We start from the raw sequence: 26,637 nt of genomic DNA, 5'->3' as shown, positions 1-26,637 counted from the left end.
CACGTTTGCTTTTTTTGCAACAGCATCACACTGTTGACTCATATTTAGCTTGTGGTCCACTATAACCCCTAGATCCCTTTCTACCGTACTCCTTCCTAGACAGTCTCTTCCCATTCTGTATGTGTGAAACTGATTTTTTCTTCCTAAGTGGAGCACTTTGCATTTGTCTTTGTTAAACTTCATCCTGTTTAACTCAGACCATTTCTCCAATTTGTCCAGATCATTTTGAATTATGACCCTGTCCTCCAAAGCAGTTGCAATCCCTCCCAGTTTGGTATCATCCGCAAACTTAATAAGCGTACTTTCTATGCCAATATCTAAGTCGTTGATGAAGATATTGAACAGCACCGGTCCCAAAACAGACCCCTGCAGTACCCCACTCGTTATGCCTTTCCAGCAGGATTGGGAACCATTAATAACAACTCTCTGAGTACGGTTATCCAGCCAGTTATGCACCCACCTTATAGTAGCCCCATCTAAATTGTATTTGCCTAGTTTATCGATAAGAATATCATGCGAGACCGTATCAAATGCCTTACTAACAGGGCCGGCTTTAGGCCAATTCCACCAATTGCCCCGAATCGGGCCCCGCGCCTAAGAGGGCCCCGCGCCCAGTGTCAGGGCCGCCCAGAGTGGGGGGCAAGTGACAGAGAATCCCTTCCCTGGCTAGAGGCACCTTTTTAATTTTTACTCACCTGGAGGCACTCCGGGTCTTTGGCGGCACTTTGGTGGCGGGTCCTTCAGTGCCGTCGAAGACCCGGAGTGAGTGAAGGACCTGCCGCCAAAGACTAGGAGCGCGGCCGGGTTAGTACAAGCCCTGCGTGTTTTTTTTATGTGGTTTTTTTTTTTTTAGTCATCCCTGTCGGGGCCCCGTCGAAAATGTTTGAATTGGGCCCCGCACTTCCTAAAGCCGGCCCTGCTTACTAAAGTCTAGGTATACCACATCCACAGCTTCACCCTTATCCACAAGGCTCGTTATCCTATCAAAGAAAGCTATCAGATTGGTTTGACATGATTTGTTCTTTACAAATCCATGCTGGCTGTTCCCTATCACCTTACCACCTTCCAAGTGTTTGCAGATGATTTCCTTAATTACTTGCTCCATTATCTTCCCTGGCACAGAAGTTAAACTAACTGGTCTGTAGTTTCCTGGGTTGTTTTTATTTCCCTTTTTATAGATGGGCACTATATTTGCCCTTTTCCAGTCTTCTGGAATCTCTCCCTTCTCCCATGATTTTCCAAAGATAATAGCTAGAGGCTCAGATACCTGCTCTATTAGCTCCTTGAGTATTATTCTAGGATGCATTTCATCAGGCCCTGCTGACTTGGAGGCATCTAACTTTTCCAAGTGATTTTTAACTTCTTTTTTTATTTTATCTGCTAAACCTACCCCCTTCCCATTAGCATTCACTATGTTAGGCATTCCTTCAGACTTCTCCGTGAAGACCGAAACGAAGAAGTCATTAAGCATCTCTGCCATTTCCAAGTTTCCTGTTACTGTTTCTCCCTCTTCACTAAGCAGTGGGCCTACCCTGTCTTTGGTTTTCCTCTTGCTTCTAATGTATTGATAAAAAGTCTTCTTGTTTCCCTTTATTCCCATAGCTAGTTTGAGCTCATTTTGTGCCTTTGCCTTTCTAATCTTGCCCCTGCATTCCTGTGTTGTTTGCCTATATTCATCCTTTGTAATCTGTCCTAGTTTCCATTTTTTATATGACTCCTTTTTATTTTTTAGATCATGCAAGATCTCGTGGTTAAGCCAAGATGGTCTTTTGCCACATTTTCTATCTTTCCTAACCAGTGGAATAGCTTGCTTTTGGGCCCTTAATAGTGTCCCTTTGAAAAACTGCCAACTCTCCTCAGTTGTTTTTGCCCTCAGTCTTCCCCCCTGCTGAGGCCCATAAGACTCAGGGCTTATTCTGAGCAAAAGCTGTTATGAGTTTGTGACCCCAGAGAAACCCGTGGGTGGGGTTTGAAGGGCTGTTCACCAGCCAGAGCTCAGCTCTGTTGGAGTTGGGGGATCTCTGGTGAGCTTATTAGCACGTGTGTAGGTGCTTTTATTGTTTTTAATATGGTTTATCTGTATTGTATTTAGCTTAAGAATAAATATGCCTGCTAAGAAAGAGCTGTGTGGTAACATAACTCTGGCAATTACACTGTTTATGTCTCTGAACAGGAAGCAAACAGGTCTGCTTAGGTAGTCTGTCCTGTGGCGGCAGAGGGAGCTTTGCAGCCAATCTGAGATTTGCTACCATCACTTTCAATATTAATCAGATCAATATCTCTGCTCAGTATATAAGGAGGAGACGTGTGTGTGTGTGTGTGTCAAGATCACACAGCTGGAGCCTGGCCCATCTGTTCTACTTCAATAAAGCCGAGAAGAACTGACATGTTTAGGGACTAACGGCGAGAGATTCTTTTCTGGGCTGTGGCTTGTTAATCCATAGGTGCAACCAGGAGGGAGGAGGGTGTAATGGGGGGTGACTTTCCTTCCACAGGTTAGTCGGGGGCACTGTGCTGCAAGGAACAGGTCAGGGGCTAATTAGGCGGTGCTGCGTTTGTGGGAGTGGGGCAGGGTCTCAGTAGGGGGCGCTGTGCTCCAAGGAGAGGTTGGTGATCTCACAGGGGGCACAATGCCCCAGGGAAGGTGGCTGGATGCTCAGCTGGGAGCAGTGGACTGCAGGTAGCCAGCTGGGATGTTTATTAGAGGCGTTGTGCTGCTGGGAGCAGGGTGGTGGGCATCAGTTACAGGCATCATGTTGCATGGAGTGCGGTGAGGGCTCTGTAGGGGGCGCTGTTCTGCAAGGAGCTGGGCGGGGGGGCTCAGTCTGGGGGGCCTGCTGTGGGGTGGGGGGCTCAGTCCGGGTGCTGTGCTGCAGGGAGGCAGGGCTTAGAAGAAGTTTGGGAAGGTCAGGAGGGTGCGCTGTGATGCAGGGGGTGGGCAGGGATAGATTAAGCAGCAAAACCTTCATTATCACAGAGAAAAGGTGTCCAGTGATAGCTTGGGCCCTTCCAGAAGGTCAAGTTCAGCAAAACTCAAATGTCTGAAGACCATGAAATGCAGAGTTAAGGTAAATGCTTTATCTTAGCTCTGCCCCCAACCCCACCCCCACCTCCACCCGACGATGCCAATAGACCCTGGGACTTGTCTGTGTGAACTCCAGCTGCAGTCACTGTGTGAGGTGCAGTTGTCATGAATGGGGGAAGAATAAGCTGGAGCCAATTAGGAGAACTGTGATTGAGATCTGAGGAGATCTGTGTTTGATTCCCCCAGGTGTGTGATCAAAGGAACGAGGTGCCCATGGACATTTGAGGTTCCAGTCTGCATCGTTTCTATACAGAATTGAGCAGGTTGGGTCAGTAGCAGGGCACTGGGGATTGTCAGCAGAGAGGTGGGAGATGAGCACAAGCTTAGTGATGATCAGGTGAAAGGATACGTCTAGGTGCTATCCTGGGTGCTAGGGTGACGGGGCTGGAAAAGGGGCTGACGTGGTTTGAATGTTACAGGTGTGGTGTTCTGTCGGGGAGCAGGCTCTGTGTCTGAGCATAGGACAAGTGCAGGTAGCGCCAGTGAATAACCCTGACCAGGCAGAGTAGGCGTGGGCATGTTCTGAGCACAGGGGGCATCGCTCGAAGGGGGCAGAGCTAAGGTGATGTGGGCCTTTGCCCTAACTCTATTTCCAGCTTTTCAGAAGTTGGAGTTGTGCTGAACTCACTGCTCTGGAAGGGCAGGAGCTCTCACTGGGCAACCTGAACTCTGCCTCAGTGACGTTTTTGCTATTTAACTTCTTAGTGTTTTAAACCGAAAGAGAAATGGTTCTCGGTGGGAGTTTGTGACCATTTAGACAGCTCTAGTGCCCGCCTAGGTTTGCAGTTATGCTACTGTGCCCAGGTAATAATCAAAACACTGAAGTGTTCATTGGTGCTTTACATCAGGACATTTCAAACAGCTTTACATCATTATCCCCATTATACAGATGGGAAATTGAGGCACGGGGATGGGAAGTGACTTGCCCAAGGTCACCCAACAGACCAGTGACAGAGCTAGGGCTAGTCCCAGTCCAGGGGTCTCTCCACTAGGCCACACGGTTGCCATGTGATTCCTCAGGGCCCCTCCCGTGTCCTGTACATTGTGTTACAGTGTGATGGGGTAAGGTTAAGATGTTGTCACAGTTTTTTTTAGTAAAAATCACGGACAGGTTGCGGGCAATAACCAAAAATAATGGGGGAGGGGCTGACAGGGGGATGATTGAAGATCGAGCCCCACGGTGTGGGGGAAAGAGATCCCGATCCACACTGGGGATCCCCCACACACTATGGGGGGCCCAGCACCTGCTCCGTGGTGGCTGACAGCTCCAGGGCCCGCGGTGCCTCAGGGCCCTAAGTTACTGCCCAGGCACCTCCGGGTCCCCCCACATACATCACTTGCAGCAGCTCGGAGCTCCGGGGCCCCAGCCAGCTGACAGCTCCGGCCCCCCCACGCCCCAGAGCTGAAGTGGAAAATGTCCTGGAGGTCTCTGAAAGTCCTGGAATCCGTGAGCTCTGTGACATCATTTTATCCTTTAGGGTTAATGGTCCTGCTGTGAAACATTCACAGTGTGTAGTTACTAACAGGGCCGGGGAGGAAATCTCAGCTGTGGTAGCTACAACTATCATTAAAGGCTGCCGTGCTGCAGGGATGGGACGGGGCTCATGCAGGCAGAGCGTTATTTAGGTTCAGCAGAGAGCCCCACGCTGTATGGATAGGAACAGGGGGCTCAGCAGGGGATGCCGTGCTTCAAGGAAGGGGGCGGGGGACTCAGTAGGGGGCACTGTGCTGCAGGGAGCGGCAGAGCCAGATTAACTTTTTGTGGGCCTGGCCCCAAACATATTTGTGGGCCCCCATGGGGCAAGGCACAGGGGGGCGGGATGGTCAGTCTCCAGAGTGAAGGGCGGGCTGGGGGCAATGGAGCACAGTGCGGCGGGAGCAGCCCCGCTCTGCACAGCCCAGCAGGAGGGTGCTGTTTACAAATCTGCAGCTGCCGGATGCACAATGTCCTGCCCAGCCCTGTGCTCCCAGCATACCCCTTCCCCTTGAGGGCAGGCCCGCACCACACCGCCCCCCTGCCCAGTGCCCCACCCTTGTGCCCAGCGCCCCCTCGCCCAGAGACCTCCACCACAGATCTCTATGCCCAGCCCCCGCACTGGCCTCTCACCACAACTGCACAGCACCCTGCACCCCACACCGCTCGCCCAGTGCCCTCCGCCCATAGACCGCCCCACTGCCCACCACCTTCCTCACAGTCCCACCATCACAACTGCACAGCACCCCATAGTCCTGAGGGGATTCTGCATCCAAAAATTAAAAATTCAGCACACAATATTTTAAAATTCTGCACATTTTATTTGTCAATAAATAAATGTGGAGGCTCCACCATGGCAGTTGGGAGCACAGGCCACTGGTTGCATGGAGGTGGGAGATCACCCTGCAGCCTCCCCTCACCCCATCACGGGACAGGGACTCGGCAGTGAGGCTGCACGTGACCTTGACACAGTGCAAGGGCCAGGCCTGCCCCAGAAATACCCTGGGGCCTGCCCCCCTGTGCCAGGTGCACCAGGTGTGGGTGAGCAGGCTCAGTCCGGCAGCAGTATCCAAGTGCAAAGGCACTTAGTGTGGGGGGATCCAGGTGGGGGTAAGAGAGTTCTCTGTGGGGCAATCTGGGTGCGGGTGGCTCAATGGGAGATCTGGATGCACAGAAGCTCATTGGGGGGTTCTAGGAGTAGGAGGAATACGAGTCTGCAGGGGATCCAGGTGCCGGTGTTTGGGGCTCAGTAGGGGGCCTCTAGGTGCAGGGGAGGTGGGGTTCATTTGGGTGGGGGTCTGGGTGTAGGTTGTTGGGGCTCAGTAGGGAGGGTGTCTGGGGGGGCTCATCGGGGTGGTACAGATGAAGGGGAGGTGGGGCTTGTCAGGGTGAGGGTTCGATGGGCCTGCTTAAAAGGGGAGTCCCAGCTTCTGCCACTGGGATGTTGCATGCTGGGCTCCAGCTTCCCCTCTGTTCCCGCTTCCCCCATCTCTTCCCCATCCCATGCCCCTTCCCCACTGCTCCATCTCCTCCCCATTCCATCGCCTTCATTTCCCACTGCCTCTTTCCCCCAGCCCCAGTCTGCCCCTGCCCTTCCCCTCCATAGGCACTCACTGTTGTACAGAAAACAGGATGACGGGTTTCAAAGGGGTAGCCATGTTAGTCTGTATCAGCAAAAACAATGAGGAGTCCTTGTGCCACCTTAGGGTATGTCTACACTACAAAATTAGGTCGAATGAATAGAAGCCGGTTTTATAGAAATCGGTTGTATACAGCCGATTGTGTGTGTCCCCACATAAAATGCTCTAAGTGCTCTAGTCGGCAGACCGCGTCCACAGTACCGAGGCTAGCATCAACTTCCGGAGCATTGCACTATGGGTAGCTATCCCACAGTTCCTGCAGTCTCCGCCGCCCATTGGAATTCTGGGTTGAGATCCCAATGCCCGAATGATGCAAAACAGTGTCGTGGGAGGTTCTGGGTACATGTCGTCAGGCCTCTCCCCCTCCATCAGAGCAACGGCAGACAATAGATTTGCGCCTTTTTACCTGGGTTACCTGTGCAGACAACATACCACGGCAAGCATGGAGCCCGCTCAGCTCAGCTCACCGTCACCATATGTCCTCTGGGTGCCGGCAGACGTGGGACTGCATTGCTACACAGCAGCAGCTGCTAACTGCCTTTTGGCAGTAGACGGTGCAGCATGACTGGTAGCCTTCATCGGCGATCTGGGTGCTGGCAAATGTGGGGCTGGCAGCCGTAGGGCTCCATTGCACCAGCCTCTTGCCTTTTGGCAGTAGCTGGTGTATTATGACTGGTAACCGTCCTATTACAAGTTGGATCATCGTACATTAGCAGAGTCTTCCCTGAGCAGCAGATCGTGTAATAGGCCTGAAGGCCATCGTCATCATACAGGAAAAATGTGGCTATCAGTCTTAGTACACTAACTGCCAAGTGCCCAGAAGATGCCGAGGGCTATCAGTCATGCTGCACCGTCGTCTTAAGATGTAAAATATAGATTTGTTCTTTATTCATTTGCTTCCCCCTCCCTCCGTCAAATCAATGGCCTGCTAAACCCAGGGTTTTCAGTTTAAACTTTGGGGGGACCATTCTGTGTGACAGTTGTTTGTGTTTCTCCCTGATGCACAGCCACCTTTCTTGAATTTAACTCCCTGTACTTGTACCTCATGTCGTCACTCGGCCCGCCCTCCCTCCTTCCCCTGGTCCGTCAGATACTAGTTTCGCGCCTTTTTTCAGACCAGGCGCCATAGCTAGCACTGGGATCATGGAGCCCGCTCAGATCACCGCAGCAATTATGAGCACTATGAACACCACGCGCATTGTCCTGGAGTATATGCAGAGCCAGGACATGCCAAGGCGAAACCCGGACCAGCCGAGGAGGCGATTGCAGAGCGGCGAAGAGAGTGATGAGGAAATTGACATGGACATAGACCTCTCACAAGGCACAGGCCCCAGCAATGTGGAAATCATGGTGTTACTGGGGCAGGTTCATGGCGTGGAATGCCGATTCTGGGCCTGGGAAACAAGCACAGACTGGAGGGACCGCATCGTGCTGCAGGTGTGGGATGATTCCCAGTGGCTGTGAAACTTTCGCATGTGTAAGGGCACTTTCATGGAACTTTGTGACTTGCCTTCCCCTGCCCTGAAGTGCCAGAATACCAGGATGAGAGCAGCCCTCACAGTTGAGAAGCGAGTGGCGATAGCCCTGTGGAAACTTGCAACGCCAGACAGCTACCGGTCAGTCGGGAATCAATTTGGAGTAGGCAAATCTACTGTGGGGGCTGCTGTAATCCAAGTTGCCAGGGCAATGAAAGACCTGGTGATATCAAGGGTAGTGACTCTGGGCAACGTGCAGGCAATAGTGGATGGTTTTGCTGAAATGGGATTCCCAAAATGTGATGGGGCCATAGATGGAACCCATATCCCTAACTTGACACCGGAGCACCAAGCCACTGACTACATAAACCGCAAGGGGTACTTTTCAATGCTGCTGCAAGCCCTGGTGGATCACAAGGGACATTTCACCAACATCAACGTGGGATGGCCAGGAAAGGTACATGATGCTCGCGTCTTCAGGCACTCTGGTCTGTTTCCAAAGCTGGAGGAAGGGACTTTCTTCCCGGACCAGAAAGTAACCATTGGGGATGTTGAAATGCCTATCGTGATCCTTGGTGACCCAGCCTACCCTTTAATGCCATGGCTCATGAAGCCGTACACAGGCAGCCTGGACAGGAGTCAGGACCTGTTCAACTATAGGCTGAGCAAGTGCCGAATGGTAGTGGAATGTGCATTTGGACGTTTAAAAGTGCGCTGGCGCAGCTTACTGACTCGCTCAAACCTCAGCGAAAAGAATATCCCCATTGTTATTGCTGCGCGCTCCACAATATCTGTGAGAGTAAGGGGGAGACATTTATGGCGGGGTGGGATTTTGAGGCAACTCGCCTGGCCGCTGATTACGTGCAACCAGACACCAGGGCGGTTAGAGGAGCACAGCAGGGTGCGGTGCGCATCAGAGAAGCTTTGAAAATGAGTTTTGTGACTGGCCAGGCTATGGTGTGAAACTTCTGTTTGTTTCTCCTTGATGAACCCTCCGCCCCCCACCCACCTGGTTCACTCTACTTCCCTGTAAACCAACCACCCCACCCACCCCTCCCCACTTCGAGCACCGCTCGCAGAGGCAATAAAGTCATTGTTATTTCACATTCATGTATTCTTTATTAATTCCTCACACAAGTAGGGGGATAATTGCCAAGGTAGCCTGGGATGGGTGGGGGAGGAGGGATGGAAAAGGACACACTGCATTTTAAAACTTTAACTCTTATTGAAGGCCAGCCTTCTGATGCTTGGGCAATCATCTGGGGTGGAGTGACTGGGTGGCCGGAGGCCCCCCCACCGTGTTCTTGGGCGTCTGGATGAGGAGGCTATGGGACTTGGGGAGGAGGGCTGTTGGTTACACTGGGGCTGTAGCGGCGGTCTCTGCTCCTGCTGCCTTTCCTGCAGCTCAACCATACGCTGGAGCATATCAGTTTGATTCTCCAGCAGACGGAGCATTGACTCTTGCCTTCTGTCTGCAAGCTGACGCCACCTATCATCTTCAGCCTGCCACTTGCTCTTTTCATCCCGCGATTCAGCCCGCCACCTCTCCTCTCGTTCATATTGTGCTTTTCTCATGTCTGACATTGACTGCCTCCACACATTCTGCTGTGCTCTATCAGCGTGGGAGGACATCTGGAGCTCCGTGAACATATCGTCCCGCGTCCTCCGTTTTCTCTTTGTAAAGTTCACTAGCCTCTGTGAAGGAGAAACATTTGCAGCTGGTGGAGGAGAAGGGAGAGGTGGTTAAAAAAGACACATTTTAGAAAACAATGGGTACACTCTTTCGTTACAAGGTCGCATTTTTCCTCTTATAGTGAGGGCCTGCCGGTTTGGTATGAGAGATCACTCACGGAGTGCCAGGCAACAGATTTCGGCTTGCAGGCAGCCATGGTAACATGTGGGAATGGTTTCAAACAGCAGCGCCCTCATTTCCCATATCAAGGATGAATTGGGTTGGCCATTTAAAATGGGTTTTCAATGTAAAAGGAGGGGCTGCGGTTTCCAGGTTAACATGCAGCACAAACCCAACTAACCCTCCTCCCCCCACACACCCAATTCTCTGGGATGATCACTTCACCCCTCCCCGCACCGCGTGGCTAACAGCAGGGAACATTTCTGTTCAGAAGAGCAGGAACGGGCACCTCTGAATGTCCCCTTAATAAAATCACCCCATTTCAACCAGCTGACCGTGAATGATATCACTCTCCTGAGGATAACAAAGAGAGATAAGGAATGGATGTTGTTTGCATGCCAGCAAACACCGAGTCCATACGCTGCCATGCTTTGTTATTCAATGATTCCAGACTACGTGCTACTGGCCTGGCGTGGTAAAGTGTCCTACCATGGCGGACGGAATAAGGCAGCCCTCCCCAGAAACCTTTTGCAAACGCTTTGGGAGTACATCAAGGAGAGCTTTCTGGAGATATCCCTGGAGGATTTCCGCTCCATCCCCATGCACGTTAACAGACTTTTCCAGTAGCTGTACTGGCCGCGATTGCCAGGGCAAATTAATCATTAATCATTAAACACGCTTGCTTTTAAACCATGTGTAATATTTACAAAGGTACACTCACCAGAGGTCCCCTGTGTGCCCTCAGGGTCTTGGGTGAGTTCGGGGGTTACTGGTTCCAGGTCCAGGGTGACAAACATATCCTGGCTGTTGGGGAAACCGGTTTCTCTGCTTCCTTGCTGCTGTGAGCTACCTACATTACCTCCATCCTCATCTTCCTCATTCCCCGAACCCTCTTCCCTGTGTGTTTCTCCATTGACGGAGTCATAGCACACGGTTGGGGTAGTTGTGGCTGCACCCCCTAGAATGGCATGCAGCTCCGCGTAGAAAAGGCAAGTTTGCGGCTCTGCCCCGGACCTTCCATTTGCTTCTCTGGCTTTGTGGTAGGCTTGCCGTAGCTCCTTAATTTTCATGCGGCACTGCTGTGTGTCCCTGTTATGGCCTCGGTCCTTCATGGCCTTGGAGACCTTTTCTAATACTTTGCCATTTCTTTTACTGCTACGGAGTTCAGCTAGCACTGATTCATCTCCCCATATGGTGAGCAGATCCCGTACCTCCTGTTCTGTCCATGCTGGAGCTCTTTTGTGATCCTGGGACTCCATCACGGTTACCTGTGCTGATGAGCTCTGCGTGGTTACCTGTGCTCTCCACGCTGGGCAAACAGGAAATGAAATTCAAACGTTCGCGGGTCTTTTCTTGTCTACCTGGTCAGTGCATCTGAGTTGAGAGTGCTGTCCAGAGCGGTCACAATGAAGCACTGTGGGATAGCTCCCGGAGGCCAATAACGTCGAATTCCGTCCACACTACCCCAATTCCGACCCGCAAAGGCCGATTTTATCGCTAATCCCCTCGTCGGAGGTGGTGTAAAGAAACCGGTTTAAAGGACCCTTTAAGTCGAAAGAAAGGGCTTCGTCGTGTGAACGTGTCCAGGCTTAATTCGATTTAACGCTGCTAAAGTCGACCTAAACTCGTAGTGTAGACCAGGCCTCAGAGACTAACAGATTTATTTGGGCATAAGCTTTCATGGGCTAGGATGGCTCCCAGCACACAGAAGGGGAGCTCAACCAGCACTAAGACCCAGAAAATGGCATCTTCTGAACAGCACCCTCTTTTTTCAGCCAGGCAGTTCTGCGCTTGCAGAAAGAGGGGGAGGTAGTGGCATGTGACTCCGTGTGCCCCCACGCCTCACCTGTTTGGGGGCACTGCCCCCCAAACTAAGCCCATGGGCGTTCTCAGCTGCCACCCCCCTTTCTTTGCTTCTCGGTCACTTTTGAAAGGGAAGCAAAGAAATCTGCAGTGGATCTGTTTTCATTCCCCCCAGGAGTTCCCACACAGAACCCCCACTGCCCAGTGCCCCCCAAGAGACCTTCCAGAGACCCACTTCCCCACCCCCTTCCTGCCCCCCAGCCACACTCACCAGCCTGCTGGAAGTGGCTATGTCCATGCATGGGCTGAGCCTGCAGCACTGCTGGGGCCGGTCAGGGATCTCTCTGGCCCCTCAGAAGTGGCACAACCAGCCAGGACAGAGCAGGAGCCCGACCTGCCCCGGCCAGGCTCCCACAGGATCCACATGCCTCGAGGGGCCCAGCAGGGCCGTCCCTAGACATTGTGGTGCCCTACGCAGCCCCCCGTGGGGGGGGGGAGAAGGGCTGGCCCCCGGCCTACTCGGAGGAGTGAGGGACTGCGCCCAAGGTCTGTGGGGGGCAGGAGCAGGCTTTGGGGGCAGGAGGGAGCAGGCGGAGCAGAGTGGGCCGGGGCCGGGTCGCTCCACTTCCCACCGCCCATTGAATGCAGGGCGCGCCTGATCCCTGCTGCAGTTCCCCGGGCCGTAGCTCAGGGGTGTTAGCCAAATGGGCTCGTTTCCCCCCTGGAGCTGCCCAATTACCCCAAGGAGGCACGGGAGTCTAGAAGACGGCTTCAAGTTCTTTATTGATCAGTCAGCTGAGCGGGTGTCCCCCTCGACTCATGCCAGAGGGAGGAACACACCTTACAAGCACAACTGGGCTTCTTTTATACAGAGAGACAAACAACTTAGCGTGTCTAAATTCTGCTAACCTATGCATTGTTTAAATTCAGTTCTAGCAGTAATCAGGATACATTTGTTTAGCTTCCCGTCCTTCACATTCCTTTCCCAGGGTCCGTCCAACCCCCTCCCCTTTTCCATATATCTTCTATACATCCTGTATACGTGCAGCTTCATGCATGGGAAACGACAGTGAGAACTGAGATAAGCATGTTTACTGGGATAACAAGCAGAAGCCGAGATAAACATGTTTTTCGGTTTTTGGGCCTAACAAGATTCCCCCCTAAAAAGCATTTTGAGAGCCTTATGGCCCCCAATCCTCAGCCTTCACCGACTGGTATAGGGCCATCATTTGTTGGTGTATAATTTGATTAGCCATTCGTCGGACTAATGCAACTACACAGGGAGCAAAGCAAGCTAGGGTTAATAGGGTTGTAATAAAAAGTACAAAGAGAAGAAGGCCTTCTTGGAGCCATCCCAGTTGCGGTAACCAGGACGTGAACCAGTCCATATTCCACCCACCCCATGTTTGGACCGGGACATGGGCTAGCTTCCTCATTTCTTTTGTTAGCTGTTTTACCACCTTTCCATTATCATCTATTTGTAAACAGCAATTAGATTAGTTTAATTTTGCACAGATTCCCCCTTCTTCTGCCAGCAAATCAAGAACTAGATGGTGCTGGTAGAGCACATTCCTCATCTGAGTGGACTGATCGGCCAAAAGATCAAGAGCTGCAGCCGTCTGATTAGTTATTATTTCTAAAATGGCTTGCAGCCTAATTATCCGATTCAAGTTGTAAATGGGCTCCCTTGCCCCTGAGATCCACTCATTAGGATACCATGTAGCTGGACCATAATGTTTTATAATTCTCTCAGGGGGTCACTCCTGAGCCCCCCATGTTTGGGAGCTTCCAGCGGTCAGGGTGGAATCCATGAACCGCCTTTTTTTTAATTAAATCATCATACACCTTAATTCCCAATTTATTTCCCTGCATCTGGGGTAATAAAAAGAACAAGGGTCTTATATATCCAACATAACATATCCCAGACCAATTTGGAGGCAATCTTCGGTAGGCATAGGACCCGCAGATCCAATAATGGCCCTTTAGAGCCCAGGTTCCATTAGCAAAGGGGCCATTCCAGGTTTCCTCATTCTCATCGTCCTTTAGATGGTCAAAATATAAAGGATTACCTGGCCCTAAAGGTCCCCCTACCATTCCATTAGCTGAACTGCAATAATCACATCTCCACGCCCCAGCTCCTGCTTTCCAGACACAATCGCAGCCTCATTTTGGCTGATTGGTGCTAGACCAGAATTGTTTAAAACCCCATACTCGAGTTCCATTCTTATTCTGCCATGCCCATTTGAAACCACTGTACCATGTGGTCCTTGCTAGTGGTATTGTCTACCTGGCAACTTGTGAATAGGGCGTCAAAGAACCCATCCTGTCCTACCGCCCTGCAACCTTCGGCCGTAGGGTAGTATTGTTTGGAGCATTTTACCCAACTATTATTGGTGAGCCTCACATGGGTCTGGTTCCATTGCCCCTGATATTTAGAGCAGTCATACGGACGACAATAAGGGTCCCAGCAATCAAACCCTGGGGATAGAGTCCAATCACACTTGCTTTCTCCCAAGTACACTCCCCGCCTTGTCCGATTAAGGCAGAGAATACCCATTCCAGAAGAATACAGTCGCCAGGGACTACTATCCTCAGTCCAAACCCCCGTTCCATCGTGGATTATACTCAAATTGCTGAGCCACCATTTGGGCTGTACCGGCTGGGCTACCCAAGGCCATTCATTTAACTCCCCTGGGCCTCCGCACACCCAACAGTTACTGAGGTTAGTGGATTTTGCTATTGTCTCCCCCAGCTGTAAAAACCTATTTTCCCAACCATAATAGTGGTGGAAGCACATAAACAAAGATATTAACAATAATTTCATTATCTTTTTCTAAACAGTCCCTTTAGTCCGTCCAAGTACTGATACTCCCAGGTGGAGTCTTCACCTGTGCCACCCCGGGCGTCCGGAGCCGGGGCGGGCAGAGGGCTGGTGTCCTCTTCCGCTAGTTCAGTCTCCAGGTTAGGGTTCAGAAACCGCCTTACCCGCGTATAGTGTGTCCATTTGTCACTCCCAAGAACTTTGACTGCAGCTTGGCTGATGAGCGAGACAGTGTGCGGGCCGTCCCACCGTGGTGTAAGGGGGTCACGCTTCCACTTCTTGACGAGGACCTGATCACCGATCTGGAATGGGTACACGGGCTAGTCCAAGGAAAGGGCCTGAAAAGGCACCGCGTCGATGCAGCTGTAACAAAACAGACTGCAACCCAGAGACCTGTTTCCATAAGGAGTCCTTCCCCATTTCCCAGTTTACATCCTCCCGGAACCCCAGGATAATGGTGAAAGCTTAAGACCCTTACGTGGGGCCCTTCGAATGCGGGTAAGGGCGAGTGGTAACGCATCAAGCCACTTTAAACTAGACTCTGTGCATAGTTTAGTGAGGGTATCCTTGAGAGTTCTATTCATTCTTTCCACCTGTCCCGTGCTTTGCGGCCTCCAGGGTGTATGCAACTTCCATTGTATACCGAGTGCCTGGGATACCTGTTGCAAGACTTCAATACAGTCATGAGTGGGGCTGTCTCATAGGAAACCCAAGGGTCAGGCAATAGGGTAGCTAGGTTGAGGGAACTAACTGTTCTAAAGGTTAAGTTAGGGGCTAGCAAGGGCCCTACCTCATATCTGGTATGTCGACTGGGATTTAGATGCTTTTCCCCAGCGCCTGTCCCCAGTATTTGAGGCATCCCGTGGGGAACCACAACCTCAGTGTCCCCCCCCCAGGGTAAACTTTTCAGCCTCCTGTACAAGGAGAGCGGTTGCTGCAATGGCCCATAAGCAGGCAGGCCACCCCTTGGCGACAGGGTCCAAGACCTTCGAATAGTATCCAATGGGTCGCCAGGTTGGCCCTGACCTTTGGCACAGGACTCCAGCTGCCACCCCTCCTCTTTCACGAACGTATAGGGTGAATGGCTTCCGGGAATCTGTGAGGGCTAGAGCAGGAGGCTGAACCTTCTTTAAGCTCTCGAAATGCTTTTTCCATTTCCCTGGTCCATTTCTAGTGGAGTAGACCTTCTTTAGTCAAAGACTCATATAGTGGTCTGGCTTTTCCCCCATAGTCAGGGATCCAGAGTCAACAGAAGCCAGTCAGTCCCAGAAAAGCCCTTAATTCTCAGGGGTTCCGGGGTTGAGGGCTGTTAAGTATAACCTGGATTCTTTCTTTACCCAAACTGCGACTCCCTTGGCAAAAGTGGTATCCAAGGAAGGTGACCTGCTGCTTAACCAACTGAGCTTTTTCCTTTGATACTTTATATCCCTGTACCCCAAGGTGATTGAGGAGCTCTACAGTTTGCTCCTTGCAGACTGTCTCTGTTTCAGTACTCAAGAGCAGATCATCGCAGCACTGAACTATGTTACACGCAGGATGGTTAGCCAGGAATGGGGCCAGGTCCCTTTTTAGCTGGCTGCCAAAAATCTCTGGTGCACAGGTGAGTCCCTGTGGGACAACGGTCCAAAGATATTGGGCCCTGTAATGGGTGTCCGGATCCTCCCATTCAAAGGCAAACAACTTTTGAGATTCTAAATCAAGGGGGATGGAAAAGAAGGCGTCTTTTAAATCTATAACCGAGAACCAGCTGTGGCTCTTAGGTACTTGGCCTAGAATTGTGTGGGGATTCGGGACGACTGGGTAGGGGGCTTCTATCAACTTGTTAATCTGTCTGAGGTCCTGGACCAATCGGTACTGTCCATTGGGTTTAGGCACTCCCATTATTGGAGTATTGTATGGGGATGTGTCTTCCTTTAACCACCCGCACTGTATGAACTTTTGAATCAGGGGTTTTAACCCGATCCGAGTGGTTAGCTTAAGGGGGTATTGTCGAATTCGGACTGGGCTGCTTCCCTCCTTAAGGGAAATATGCACTGGTGTAGCATTCCTGGCTCGGGCCACGCCTCCTTCTTCCGCCCAGACCTTGGGATTTACCCCCTGCAGCTGGCTTCCATCACTTCCCTTACATTCCAGGGAGTAATCTCTAGCATTTATGAGAGCCATCTGGTAATTAGAGGCTTGTTGCTTAGGGATTCTGACTTCCATTGTCCCATTATCGAATGAGATCTCCGCCTGCAATTTAGTGAGGATATCTCGTCCGAGCAGCGCTATGGGGCAGGAAGGACTGCAAACAAACTGATGGGAAATTTGATGGTCCCCTATTTTTACTAGGAGAGGCAGAGTTTTTTCCAAAACTGTAGTTTGTCCCTCTATCCCCTGGACCATGGCACGTTCCCGAGCTCTACCTCGGGGAGCCTTATTAAGGGGGAGCAAACTAAGGGTCGCCCCAGTATCAATAAGGGCTTCAATTGGGCTGCCCTCCACTTTAATCTTCACCGTGGGATCCAGGCTGGCAGCTTGCGCCGCCAGGAGGGGCCGCTGGGTTCCCCGACCCCCCTATGGGGAAGACTCCTCCCCTGAACGTCCTGTACTGTTGTAGAGGATAGGAAGGGACGGGGTTTTATCTTTACGTTCCTTTCCCATGGCCTGTCACCGGGGGCATTCATTCTTCCAGTGCCCCTCTTTCCTACAGATAGTGCACTGATTTCGACCCAGGCAGGGGCCCCGCCCCTTCCCCGGTGGCCCTGGCCGTCCCTTAACTTTGTCCCCCCTTTCTTCATATCCTTTCCTTTGGGCCATGGCTAAAACGTGGGCCCCTTTCTTCCGAGAATGGGGGATTCTGTTACTTCCAATTATATAGATCACTAGTGGTAAAGGGAACATATACCATAGTGAGATTACCCTCAAGGGCAGAGGGAATCACAGCCCGCAGACAAAATTTCTTAACAGGGAAACAGGGTTTCCTAACAGGGGCATGGGCCATTAAGGTTTTAATAGTTTGTGATCTACATTTTTGCAACCATGGGGGATGATTGGCCACAAGGTCCTGCCAAATATCTATATAGGGATATTGGTCCCAATGCCCATCCCAGGTCACAATGCTATGTACTGCTTGTACAACCCCTGGTTTGAGCGTCCCTCCCTCGGGCCATTCCACCCCGAATGTCATCCATTCAAGAGTACAGAATTTTACAAGCTTGTCTTTACATAATACAATTCCGTAATTAGCCTGGCGTCTAAACGCCTTCCAGTTATCCAGCATACATCCCAGGGGTGTCCAGGAGAAGGTGCTTTGTCCGGACCCCATTATGCTTTACCCAGAGTTTTCTGAGACAGAGGTATCAAGAGGGGGAAGAGGTATAGATCTAGTTCTAACTCAGATATTCGCTGAGTCACGAGGTTCGGCTGACCCCCCTTGCAATCAAGATATCCTGGTCACCGGGTTTCCCCTCGCAGGAGTCTTGGGGCGGCTGAAGTCAGCTTATGCCTCAGACCTGTCAGCAGCACTCATTCATCTTTCACACAGATCCTTTAATCAGTTACAATCTCGGTTTCCAACACACCATTAAGAGGAGAAACAAGATTACCCCTCCCAGAAACAAGAGTAATCCCTGAGGTTTCTCCAAGTCCCAATAATTGTTAAAAACGGCTCATGGACTTGTGGAGTTAGTTACGTTACTCATTGGCCGTTATTTGCTTACCCTTTAACCAAAAACACAACAACAAGACATTTACAAAGCTACAATAATGTTAACATACCTTCCCGTATACAGGCTGCCTAGGGGATTTCCACTGTCCAACCCACACCTCGGGGGCGTTATTCCTCAAACCCAGGAGGTAAACGCACTTACCGCCCGAAGTGGCCGCGTCCGGCAGTCAGACTTCCCCTCCTTCTGAAGCCGTCTTGCTTCCGTGTCCTTCAGAGTTCTCTTCAGAGAGGACGCAGCCGCCCCGGCCGATTGTGACGATCCGAGGCCCGAGCAAAGCAACAGCTCGAGGTGGCCACTCCTCGGAATCGCCCTCGGCCGTCGGTCAGTGCCCTCTACAGGGAGAGAAGTCCCTTCGTGGTCGCCATTTGTTAGCCAAATGGGCTCGTTTCCCCCCTGGAGCTGCCCAATTACCCCAAGGAGGCACGGGAGTCTAGAAGACGGCTTCAAGTTCTTTATTGATCAGTCAGCTGAGCGGGTGTCCCCCTCGACTCATGCCAGAGGGAGGAACACACCTTACAAGCACAACTGGGCTTCTTTTATACAGAGAGACAAACAACTTAGCGTGTCTAAATTCTGCTAACCTATGCATTGTTTAAATTCAGTTCTAGCAGTAATCAGGATACATTTGTTTAGCTTCCCGTCCTTCACATTCCTTTCCCAGGGTCCGTCCAACCCCCTCCCCTTTTCCATATATCTTCTATACATCCTGTATACGTGCAGCTTCATGCATGGGAAACGACAGTGAGAACTGAGATAAGCATGTTTACTGGGATAACAAGCAGAAGCCGAGATAAACATGTTTTTCGGTTTTTGGGCCTAACAGGGGAAAGGGTGGAGTGGGGGTGGGGGCTTTGGTGAAGAGGTGGAACAGAGGCAGGGGTAGATTTCCTGGCTGGCTCAGCCAGCCGGGGGGAAATGGGCTGGGCGCTGGAGCAGTGCGCAGCTGCGTAGGGCACCAGGAAATTTGAGGCAATTTGGTGCCCCAAATTTCCCAGTGCCCTACACAGCTGCGTAGTTTGTGTATGGATAAGGAGTAGTACGGCCCGGCCGCCCGCCCAGCCCACCCCTCACGCCCCAGCCCGGCACCATGGAGTCACTGGCACCATGGTAAACCAGGTACTGGGGAGCCGGGCAGGGGCTCATTGTGGGCAGTGTGCTACAGGGAGTGGAGTGAGGGCCCAGCATGGGGCATTGTGCTGCAGGGAGTGGGATGAGGGTGCATTAGGGGGCACCATGCTGCCAGGGGCGTGGCAGGGAGCTCAACGGGCAGCGCTGTGCTGCACGGAGTGGGGTGGGATTTATACTAAAGGTGCTTTCCCCTCACAGTCTGTGCTGGCCCCAATGCGCTAAGGGTCACTGTGCTCAGCAGGGGACACTGTCCCCCAGCCGTCAGCACTGGCCCCAATGGCATAGTGTGGTGAGTCCAATAAAACAAAAGGCCAATGTAGCCTGTTACATAAACTGCAAAAGTCAGCAAAGCAGGAGACCAACAGACGGGACTGAGGGAGGGAAAGAGCTGGGCTAAGGCTACAGGCTCGGCCGGGCTCTGGTGAAGTCCCAGGCTGGCACGACAATGAGCTGAGAAAGTCCGGAAATGGGAGGAACCCTCCCCAGTTCAAATCCCCATAACGTGTTTGAGTGATTAACGTCAATGGGACAAGGCTCCTCCCCCACCTGGATATTGTGTATCTGGGGGTCACTAAATAGGAGCAGTGGGATGGGGGGACTGAAAGAAACAAGCCTCACCAGCATGGCTGACACCCCCACTGTCTCCTGGGACCTCAGGATCCACCGTGACTAGGGTTACCATATTTAGTGCCTCCAAATGGAGGACACTCCATGGCAACCGGCCCCGCCCCCAGCCCCACCCAACCCCGCCCCCTCCCCAAAGTCTCTGCCCCCTCTCCTGCTTCCCGCGAATATTTGATTCGCGGGAAGCCTGAAGCAGGTAAGGGGGGTGTGGGGGGAGGAGGCGCGGCCCAGGCTGGCCCCCCGGCGTTTCCAGCCTGGGTCGGCTCGGGCCCTGGGGTGCCAGCCCCGGCCGACCACCCCCGGCCCGCCCAGCACTGCCGGCCCCCGGCGGCCCGGCGCACCCCCCGGCTCCCGGCCCCGCGGGCCCGGCTCCCCGGCTCCCCGCCGGCCCGGCCGACCCGGCTCCCCGCCGGCCCGGCCGACCCGGCTCCCCGCCGGCCCGGCTCCCCGCGGGCCCGGCCGGCCCGGCTCCCCGCGGGCCCGGCTCCCCGCGGGCCCGGCCGGCCCGGCTCCCCGCTCCCCCGGCCGGCCCGGCTCCCCGCTCCCCCGGCTCCCCGCGGGCCCGGCCGGCCCAGCTCCCCGCCAGCCCAGCCGGCCCGGCTCCCCGCGGGCCCGGCTCCCCCGGCTCCCCGCCGGCCCGGCTGACCTCCCGATTTTCCTGGACATGCCCGGCTTTTGGGGATTTCCCCCCGGACGGGGATTTGAGCCCCCAAAAGCCGGACATGTCCGGGAAAATCCGGACGTATGGTAACCCTAACCGTGACACCACTGGGCCTTGTTCTCCTCGTCCTCAGAGACGTTGTCAAGGCTGAATCTCCACTCTGTCACTCCAAGTGCAGAAGGTGGGGCCCTGCAAGGATTCTAAAAATTAGCACTGGCCACTCCAGGCTTGTACTAAACTCCCAAGGTGACAGCTTCTCTCTGACCTTAGCTTGGTAAATGCTGCCACTACCCAAATGCAAAAAACCCTTTGAAATCAGGAAGGAGCACTTAGGAATTCCTCCCTGCGGGGTACCCTCAAGCCCTTCACCCACCCCACCCTCCGGGGAAGAGCTGAGAAATAAAACAAAGGAAATTAGCTGTGGTTACCAGCTAATCAAACAACATGAACAAACCTCTTCGGACACAAAAATCCAAATCTTTCTTTAAAAAAGCTAAATTTTATTAAAAACAAAAAGAAAGGCATTTGCTAGATTTTAAAGGAGCAATTCCAAAAATTAAGCACCCAAACTAGCTTTCTTGGGGGTTCAGCTTACAGGATACAAGCAAACAAAAGCATCTGGGGTTAGCACAGAGAAGATCCACAAGCCAAAATAAGAAATAAACCTGATAGCATCTAACTAAACATTCCCTATGCAAATTATTTCTTCTAGGCATGGAAGATACTTTTTCATACCTGGTTCAAACTTTACACAACATTCCTGCTTATAGCATTGCTGCTCCATGTCCCTGCAGCCCAGAAAACAACAGACAAAGAGAAAGTTTCTTTCCCCATTTTAAAAAGTTCTAGCCTTCCCATTGGCTCTTTTGGTCAGGTGCCCACTTTTTTTTCCTTTACCTTTTTAACCCCTTACAGCTAAAGCAAGTAAAGAACAGCTACCAAGAGGGATTTTACAGCTAACTGGCTGCCCATCAAAGGGAGCTACCCCTCTCCCTCTTTATTTATCACAGACGTCCTGACCAGGCCAGGTCAGAGAGGGAGCCAGATGCCACCACCAGCTCCAGCTGAATCCGCTAAACTCCACCTGGGATCTGAGATTGATTCTTGAGGACGCCCCGTCCATCCTGGGGCATTGTCCTTCTCTGCCTTATTTCCCCGCCCCCGTCCTTTTGCCTCTGTCTGTTAAGAATTCAGCGTCACAGGACAAGACAATTCTACCCTTTGCACGTGGGCTGTGAGCCTGTGACCAATAAGGCAGCTAAAAGCCAGGCCTTAAACAGCCAGATGCCAGCATGAGTTTGCCAGGTGTGGGAGTGGCTGGTCAGACCATGGGCTGGGCCTGTGTTTCTCCAGCCATAAGGCTGGAAGTGAGAGTCAGCCCCAGGGACAGAAGCTGCATTTTCTCCCTTTGCTGCTCTTTCCTCCCCCCTTTTGTGTGTGTTTGTCTGGATTTGCCTTAAACCAGGCGGGGTCAGACTGTGACAGCATCAACAGCAGCAGCCACTCCAGCTCCTCTAAACTAACTTTCCCTCTTTCCCCCAAAAGGACAGTTAATACCATATCTGACGCCATCCTACAGACTGGCAAGCAGAGGTTCTCCATAAAAGACTCTCTACAGCCGCCGGGAATGAAAGAGGGAGATTGTTAAAATGAAAGTCCCACTTGATACTGTTGCCTCTTGGAGCCATGGGGTTCACCATTATTTGCAGGGCTATTTGCATTAGGAGGAGAAATCGAAGACACAAGTCAGGTCTGTTTTTGGTGTGAGCTTGTTTATTTACAAAGAGCGCGCTCACGGCTGTGGTTTCTGAACACAGCATAAACAGTCACAGGCAGTTTCCTCGCGCCAAAATCCCCACGCCTGCCCTCCAGTGGGCTCTGTGCCCAAGCAACTCTGTCCCTCTGCTTCCTCTAAGAGATGGTCTACACTGCAGAGTTAGGTCGACCTAATTACATCGCTCAGGGCTGTGAAAAATTTCACATCCTGTGTGGTAAACTTAAGCTGACCAAAGCCCCAGTGCAGACACTGGTAGAACTAATGAGCGTGAGGCCCAGTGGGGGTTCTCCCATCATGCACGCAGGGTGACAGGAAGGGAGGAAAATGCCCCTGCCTTCTTCCAATCCCCTGATAATCACCCAGTCCCCTGTCCCACCTGCTCTGGCTCTCCTGGAAGCTCTAGGAAGAGACTCCTGCTCTAAATCAAAGGTGGGAAGAAAGGCTAGAGACTGTGTAGATAGCAGAAGGCTTGAGGAGACTGGGATTCTTCCTCCCTTCCCTGAGACTCGCTGAGAAGCCCCAGCAGGCTGATTGGGACACAGTAGCCAGTCCACGAACTTCATGAGATTCTTCTTCTTTCTCTAAGGGAATTTCTTTGGCTTCCTGTTGGGAAAATACGAATCCTTTTCTAGGATTTCACATGTCACATGTTGTGTGGTCCCTTCCGTCCCCAGAAAAACACAGGGGGTGTCTCTCCTGGCATTCCTATGGGGGCAGAGTTAAGGTTATGTGCTTGAGCTGAGTGGAAAGTGTCACCTTAACTCCACCTTTCCCATTTCCTGCCCAAACTCCCACCGGACCTTCACATGTGAGCTGACGTCTATCTACTGTATAAACTAACCGTACATGGAATATCTCATTGTCTTTTCGCAGGCAGACTGAGCAGTGCATTGGAGCTGCCATGGCTGGGGTAGATGCTAAAGAGCTTCCTAAGATACCTGAAGAGGATATGGAAGAACTGACGGCTGCTGTCGGGAAAGGAAACCTCACCGAAGCAGCTGCTAAAGTGAAAGAGGCTCTGGAGATGGTTGATAAAATCACTCTCAATATCGCTGTCACAGGGGAGGCGGGCACTGGAAAATCGTCCTTTGTCAACGCCATCCGGGGCCTGGGGGATACAGATGCTGATGCGGCTGATACGGGGGTGAATGAAACAACAATGCAGCCCACTGCCTACCCACATCCTAGCTACCCAAATGTAATAGTCTGGGATCTGCCAGGGATCGGGACCCCAAAATTTAAATCAGACACGTACCTCGAGCAGGTGGGGTTCAGCCGCTATGATTTTTTCATCATCATCTCCTGCACCCGCTTCAAAACCCACGATATTGAACTCGCCAAGGAGATCCAGAGACAGGGGAAGAAGTTTTACTTTGTGCGCTCCAAGGTGGACCAGGATTTGACAAATGAAAAACGACACTATGACGAGGAGGGAATCCTGAAGCAGAGGAAAGCTGCCACGAAAAGGCCACATCAGTACAGTGAGAGTGCGATCCTCGATGCCATCAGAAGGAAGTGCATCGAAGGCCTGGAAGCAGGAGGGGTGGTCTCCCCACGCGTTTTTCTTGTATCTAGACAGGACTTACGCAATTATGATTTTCCAAAGTTGCAGGAAACGCTTGTGGATGAGCTCCCTGGTCACAAGAGACTCACTCTCCTACGATCCCTGTCCAATGTTTCTAAAGAAACCTTGGAGAAGAAAAAACAACAACTGCAAGCAGAGATATGGGGGAAAAGTCTGGTGTCATGCGCAGTCACTGCTCTTCCTATCCCGGGTCTCTCCACTGCTTGCGATACCACCATGCTGATGACGTCCCTGAAAGAGTACTGCAGGGACTTCGGCCTCACTGAAAACGCTCTCGCTACACTTGCTAGACAGAATAACAAGCCCATTGCAGAGCTGAAGGCCGTTATAAAGTCCCACTGAGTGAGGACATAACAAAAGATCTTGTAATTAAGCTACTGACGAAGTGCGGAGCTGGGACAGTGAAATATTCTACCTATTTTTTAAATGTTATACCTGTGGTAGGTTCCATATTATCTGCAGCAGTTTCTTTCCCTACCACAAAGATCATATTGCAGAATTTCCTGGATGCTGCTGCTGCTGATGCTCTACGAGTTCTGGAGGTGGTTATGGAGGGAGACGTTTCAAACTGAGAGAAACAGCACAAAAAACACCCGCACCCCCTGAAAGGATCAAACATCGGCACGTGACTGAAAGGATGAAAGTAAAGACCCTGTCCCAGCTGGAGCTCGGCGCTCAGAGCTGTGGGAAGTCTCATGAAATTGCTGCTTTTCTGCATCAGGTGTGAAACTTCACCATAACTGAGCTCTGAGCTCCGTTTCCACGGAGGTCTCCCCCCCACCATAACATACTGAATATGAGTCAGCCAGGGTCATCCTGACTGACCCTGTTCTTTGTTTATTCTTTATTTCACCAGCGAACAAGGCCAAGTTGTGATAAAGCTCCCAGGGTTCCCAGTGCCTCACGCGCTCTGCAAGGAGCTCAGGGAATGGTTATTTCAGGCCCCAGCCGAGAGCAGGGCCAGGGCAGAGCCCATCGAACTCTTCACTGGGAAACAACAGGGAGCGACACCAACAACGACTCCTTCTAGCCACAGATTTTCAACTTCCTGGTTCCTGTTGCCCTGAAATTGCAGCCTGGGCAGGCACCACATTGGGCATGTGGGTAAATTCACTCAGACACAATTGTAAAACCCTAAATCCTGATGTGACTTGCGTAGGGTTACCATCTGTCCGGGTTTCCCCGGACATGTCCGGGTTTTTCAGCTTTAAAAGGCCGTCCGGGGGGAGATTTCTAATCAAGTAGAAATGTCCGGGATTTCCCCCTTCCCCTCATGCAGAGTGCGGCGCGGCTGATTGGACGCCTGGCCTGACTGAAAGCCGCTCGCAGCCACTAGGGCCTCTAGCAGCCAGAGTCCCTCCCCCTCCCCCGCTCCTTCCTCCCCCACAGAGCAGTGTGGCAGTGTTTGAGTCCACCTGGAGCCTGCAGCTCTCCCTCTGCCTGGTGAGCGGGGGGAGCAGGGCAGGCAGCGGGGGTGGGGTAGAGGCTGCAGGGGCAGGGCAGGCAGGGGGCGCAGAGGCTGCAGAGGGGGGTGCAGAGGCTGCAGGGCGAGGAGGAGCAGGGCAGGCAAGGGCATAGAGGCTGTAGGGGTGGGGCAGGCGGGGGACGCAGAGGCTGCAGGGGCGAGGGGGTGCAGGGGCTGCAGGGCAAGTGGGGAGCAGGGGGCACAGATGCTGCAGGGGTGATGGGGTGCAGAGGCTGCAGGGCAAGGAGGAGCAGGGCAGGCAGGGGCATAGAGGCTGCAGGGGCTGCAGGGCGAGTGGGGAGCAGGGAAGCACTTAGCAACCCCCAACCAAGATCAGAGCGGGAAGGAGGAGGGGGGAATGCAGGGTGCTCAGAGGAGGGGGCAGAGTTGGGGCAGGGACTTTGGGGAAGGGGTTGGAATGGGGGCGGAGAAGGGGAGGGGTTGGGGTGGGGCTGGTGGCGGGACCGGGGCCCCGTGGAGTGTCCTCTTTTTTAAATGTTTGAATATGGTAACCCTAGACTTGCGTGACGACCCCCCGGTGCCAACCCCTCCCTCGTCACTGCAGGGCCCAAGGCAAATGAAACAGGCTTTTGAGCACAGACGCGTTCACACTTTCCCCCAGGCTGCCCCTGTCCGGGGAGGAGCCGACTGTAACCTCCACAGAGCCCCCGGACTGACCTTCTGCAAACGCCTCCTTCAGCCTCACCCCGGCCATGGACCCTCTGGATCACTCGACAATGGCCCGTGGCTGGAGCTCTGGGAGCACTGCCCATTGCGTTATCCCAACCATCTCCCTGCTCCCATGTGCTCCCCCGTCTGCCTGGAGCACCCGCCTGCTGCGTCTAGTCTTAGATTGTTGCTCTCAGGCAGGGCCGGCTTTAGGAAGTGCGGGGCCCAATTCGAACAGTTTCGACGGGGCCCCAGCAGGGATGACTAAAAAAAAAAGCCTCTTAAAAAGAACCCTTTCATTTCTTCCACGTATTATTTACTTTCCATGACTATATAAATAATAACAAAATTATATATTAATTAGCTGATTTTCACTTTCATATTAGGAAAATAATTCATGTTTTGATAGTTGTACAACTGATTTTCTTCAATAATGTTTATTTTATTAAAATTTATAAAATATTTCCTTATTAATATAAAATTGTGCCCTCCTCCCCCCCCCCCCCCCCCCCCAGCGCCTCCCGGCCCACGGAAACAAACTCTGCTTCCCCAGGGCCACCCCGACGAAACAGCTGTGGGCCGAAAAGGAAGGTTTGGGGGTGGGGGGTGACATAGGGTGATCAGATCACAGCAGTAAAATAGGACCCGACCCCTCCCCGCTCAGCCCCACCATCACACCCCTCTTCACCCCCTAGCCCCCCGCTGGCTTGCTGTGTCCCTCCTAGTCAGTCCCCCACCCACCACTTGCCTCCTTTCACCTTCTCCCTTCCCCCGCCAGAAACCCCCATGCCCCCATCCCCTAGAACCCCTGCTGGCTCACTGCTTGCCTCTTTGCCCACCCGCCGCTTGCCCACCCACTCGCCGCTCG

General features: G+C 52.5%; 1 protein-coding gene and 1 long non-coding RNA gene across 3 annotated transcripts; one reads left to right on the top strand and one right to left on the bottom strand.

Moving 5' to 3' along the window:
• Positions 1 to 12,093: 12,093 nt before the first annotated feature.
• Positions 12,094 to 18,685, bottom strand: LOC135977558 (uncharacterized). Of its 2 annotated transcripts, none has more exons than XR_010595002.1 (2): positions 17,910 to 18,685; positions 12,094 to 14,513 (listed from the first exon to the last, which is right to left on the bottom strand). It is a non-coding gene; the product is annotated as an uncharacterized LOC135977558 (long non-coding RNA). The 2 variants fall into 2 exon arrangements; XR_010595003.1 differs by having other exon boundaries at positions 12,094 to 14,488.
• A 4,241-nt stretch (positions 18,686 to 22,926) lies between these two features.
• LOC135977556 (interferon-inducible GTPase 5-like) lies at positions 22,927 to 25,004 on the top strand. Its single transcript, XM_065578820.1, has one exon. It carries the CDS (start codon positions 22,952 to 22,954, stop codon positions 23,975 to 23,977), a length of 1,026 nt encoding a protein of 341 aa, XP_065434892.1. The 5' UTR covers positions 22,927 to 22,951; the 3' UTR covers positions 23,978 to 25,004.
• The last annotated feature ends 1,633 nt before the right edge of the window (positions 25,005 to 26,637 follow it).

Source organism: Chrysemys picta, unplaced genomic scaffold, assembly GCF_011386835.1.
Source record: "Chrysemys picta bellii isolate R12L10 unplaced genomic scaffold, ASM1138683v2 scaf3, whole genome shotgun sequence".
In the NCBI taxonomy this organism is placed as follows: Eukaryota; Metazoa; Chordata; order Testudines; family Emydidae; genus Chrysemys; species Chrysemys picta.
This window is presented reverse-complemented; position numbering and strand designations above follow the sequence as displayed.

Coding starts and splice junctions, on each gene's coding strand:
- LOC135977556 (XM_065578820.1), top strand. CDS start 22,952: ATGGCTGGGGTAGATGCTAAAGAGCTTCCTAAGATACCTGAAGAGGAT.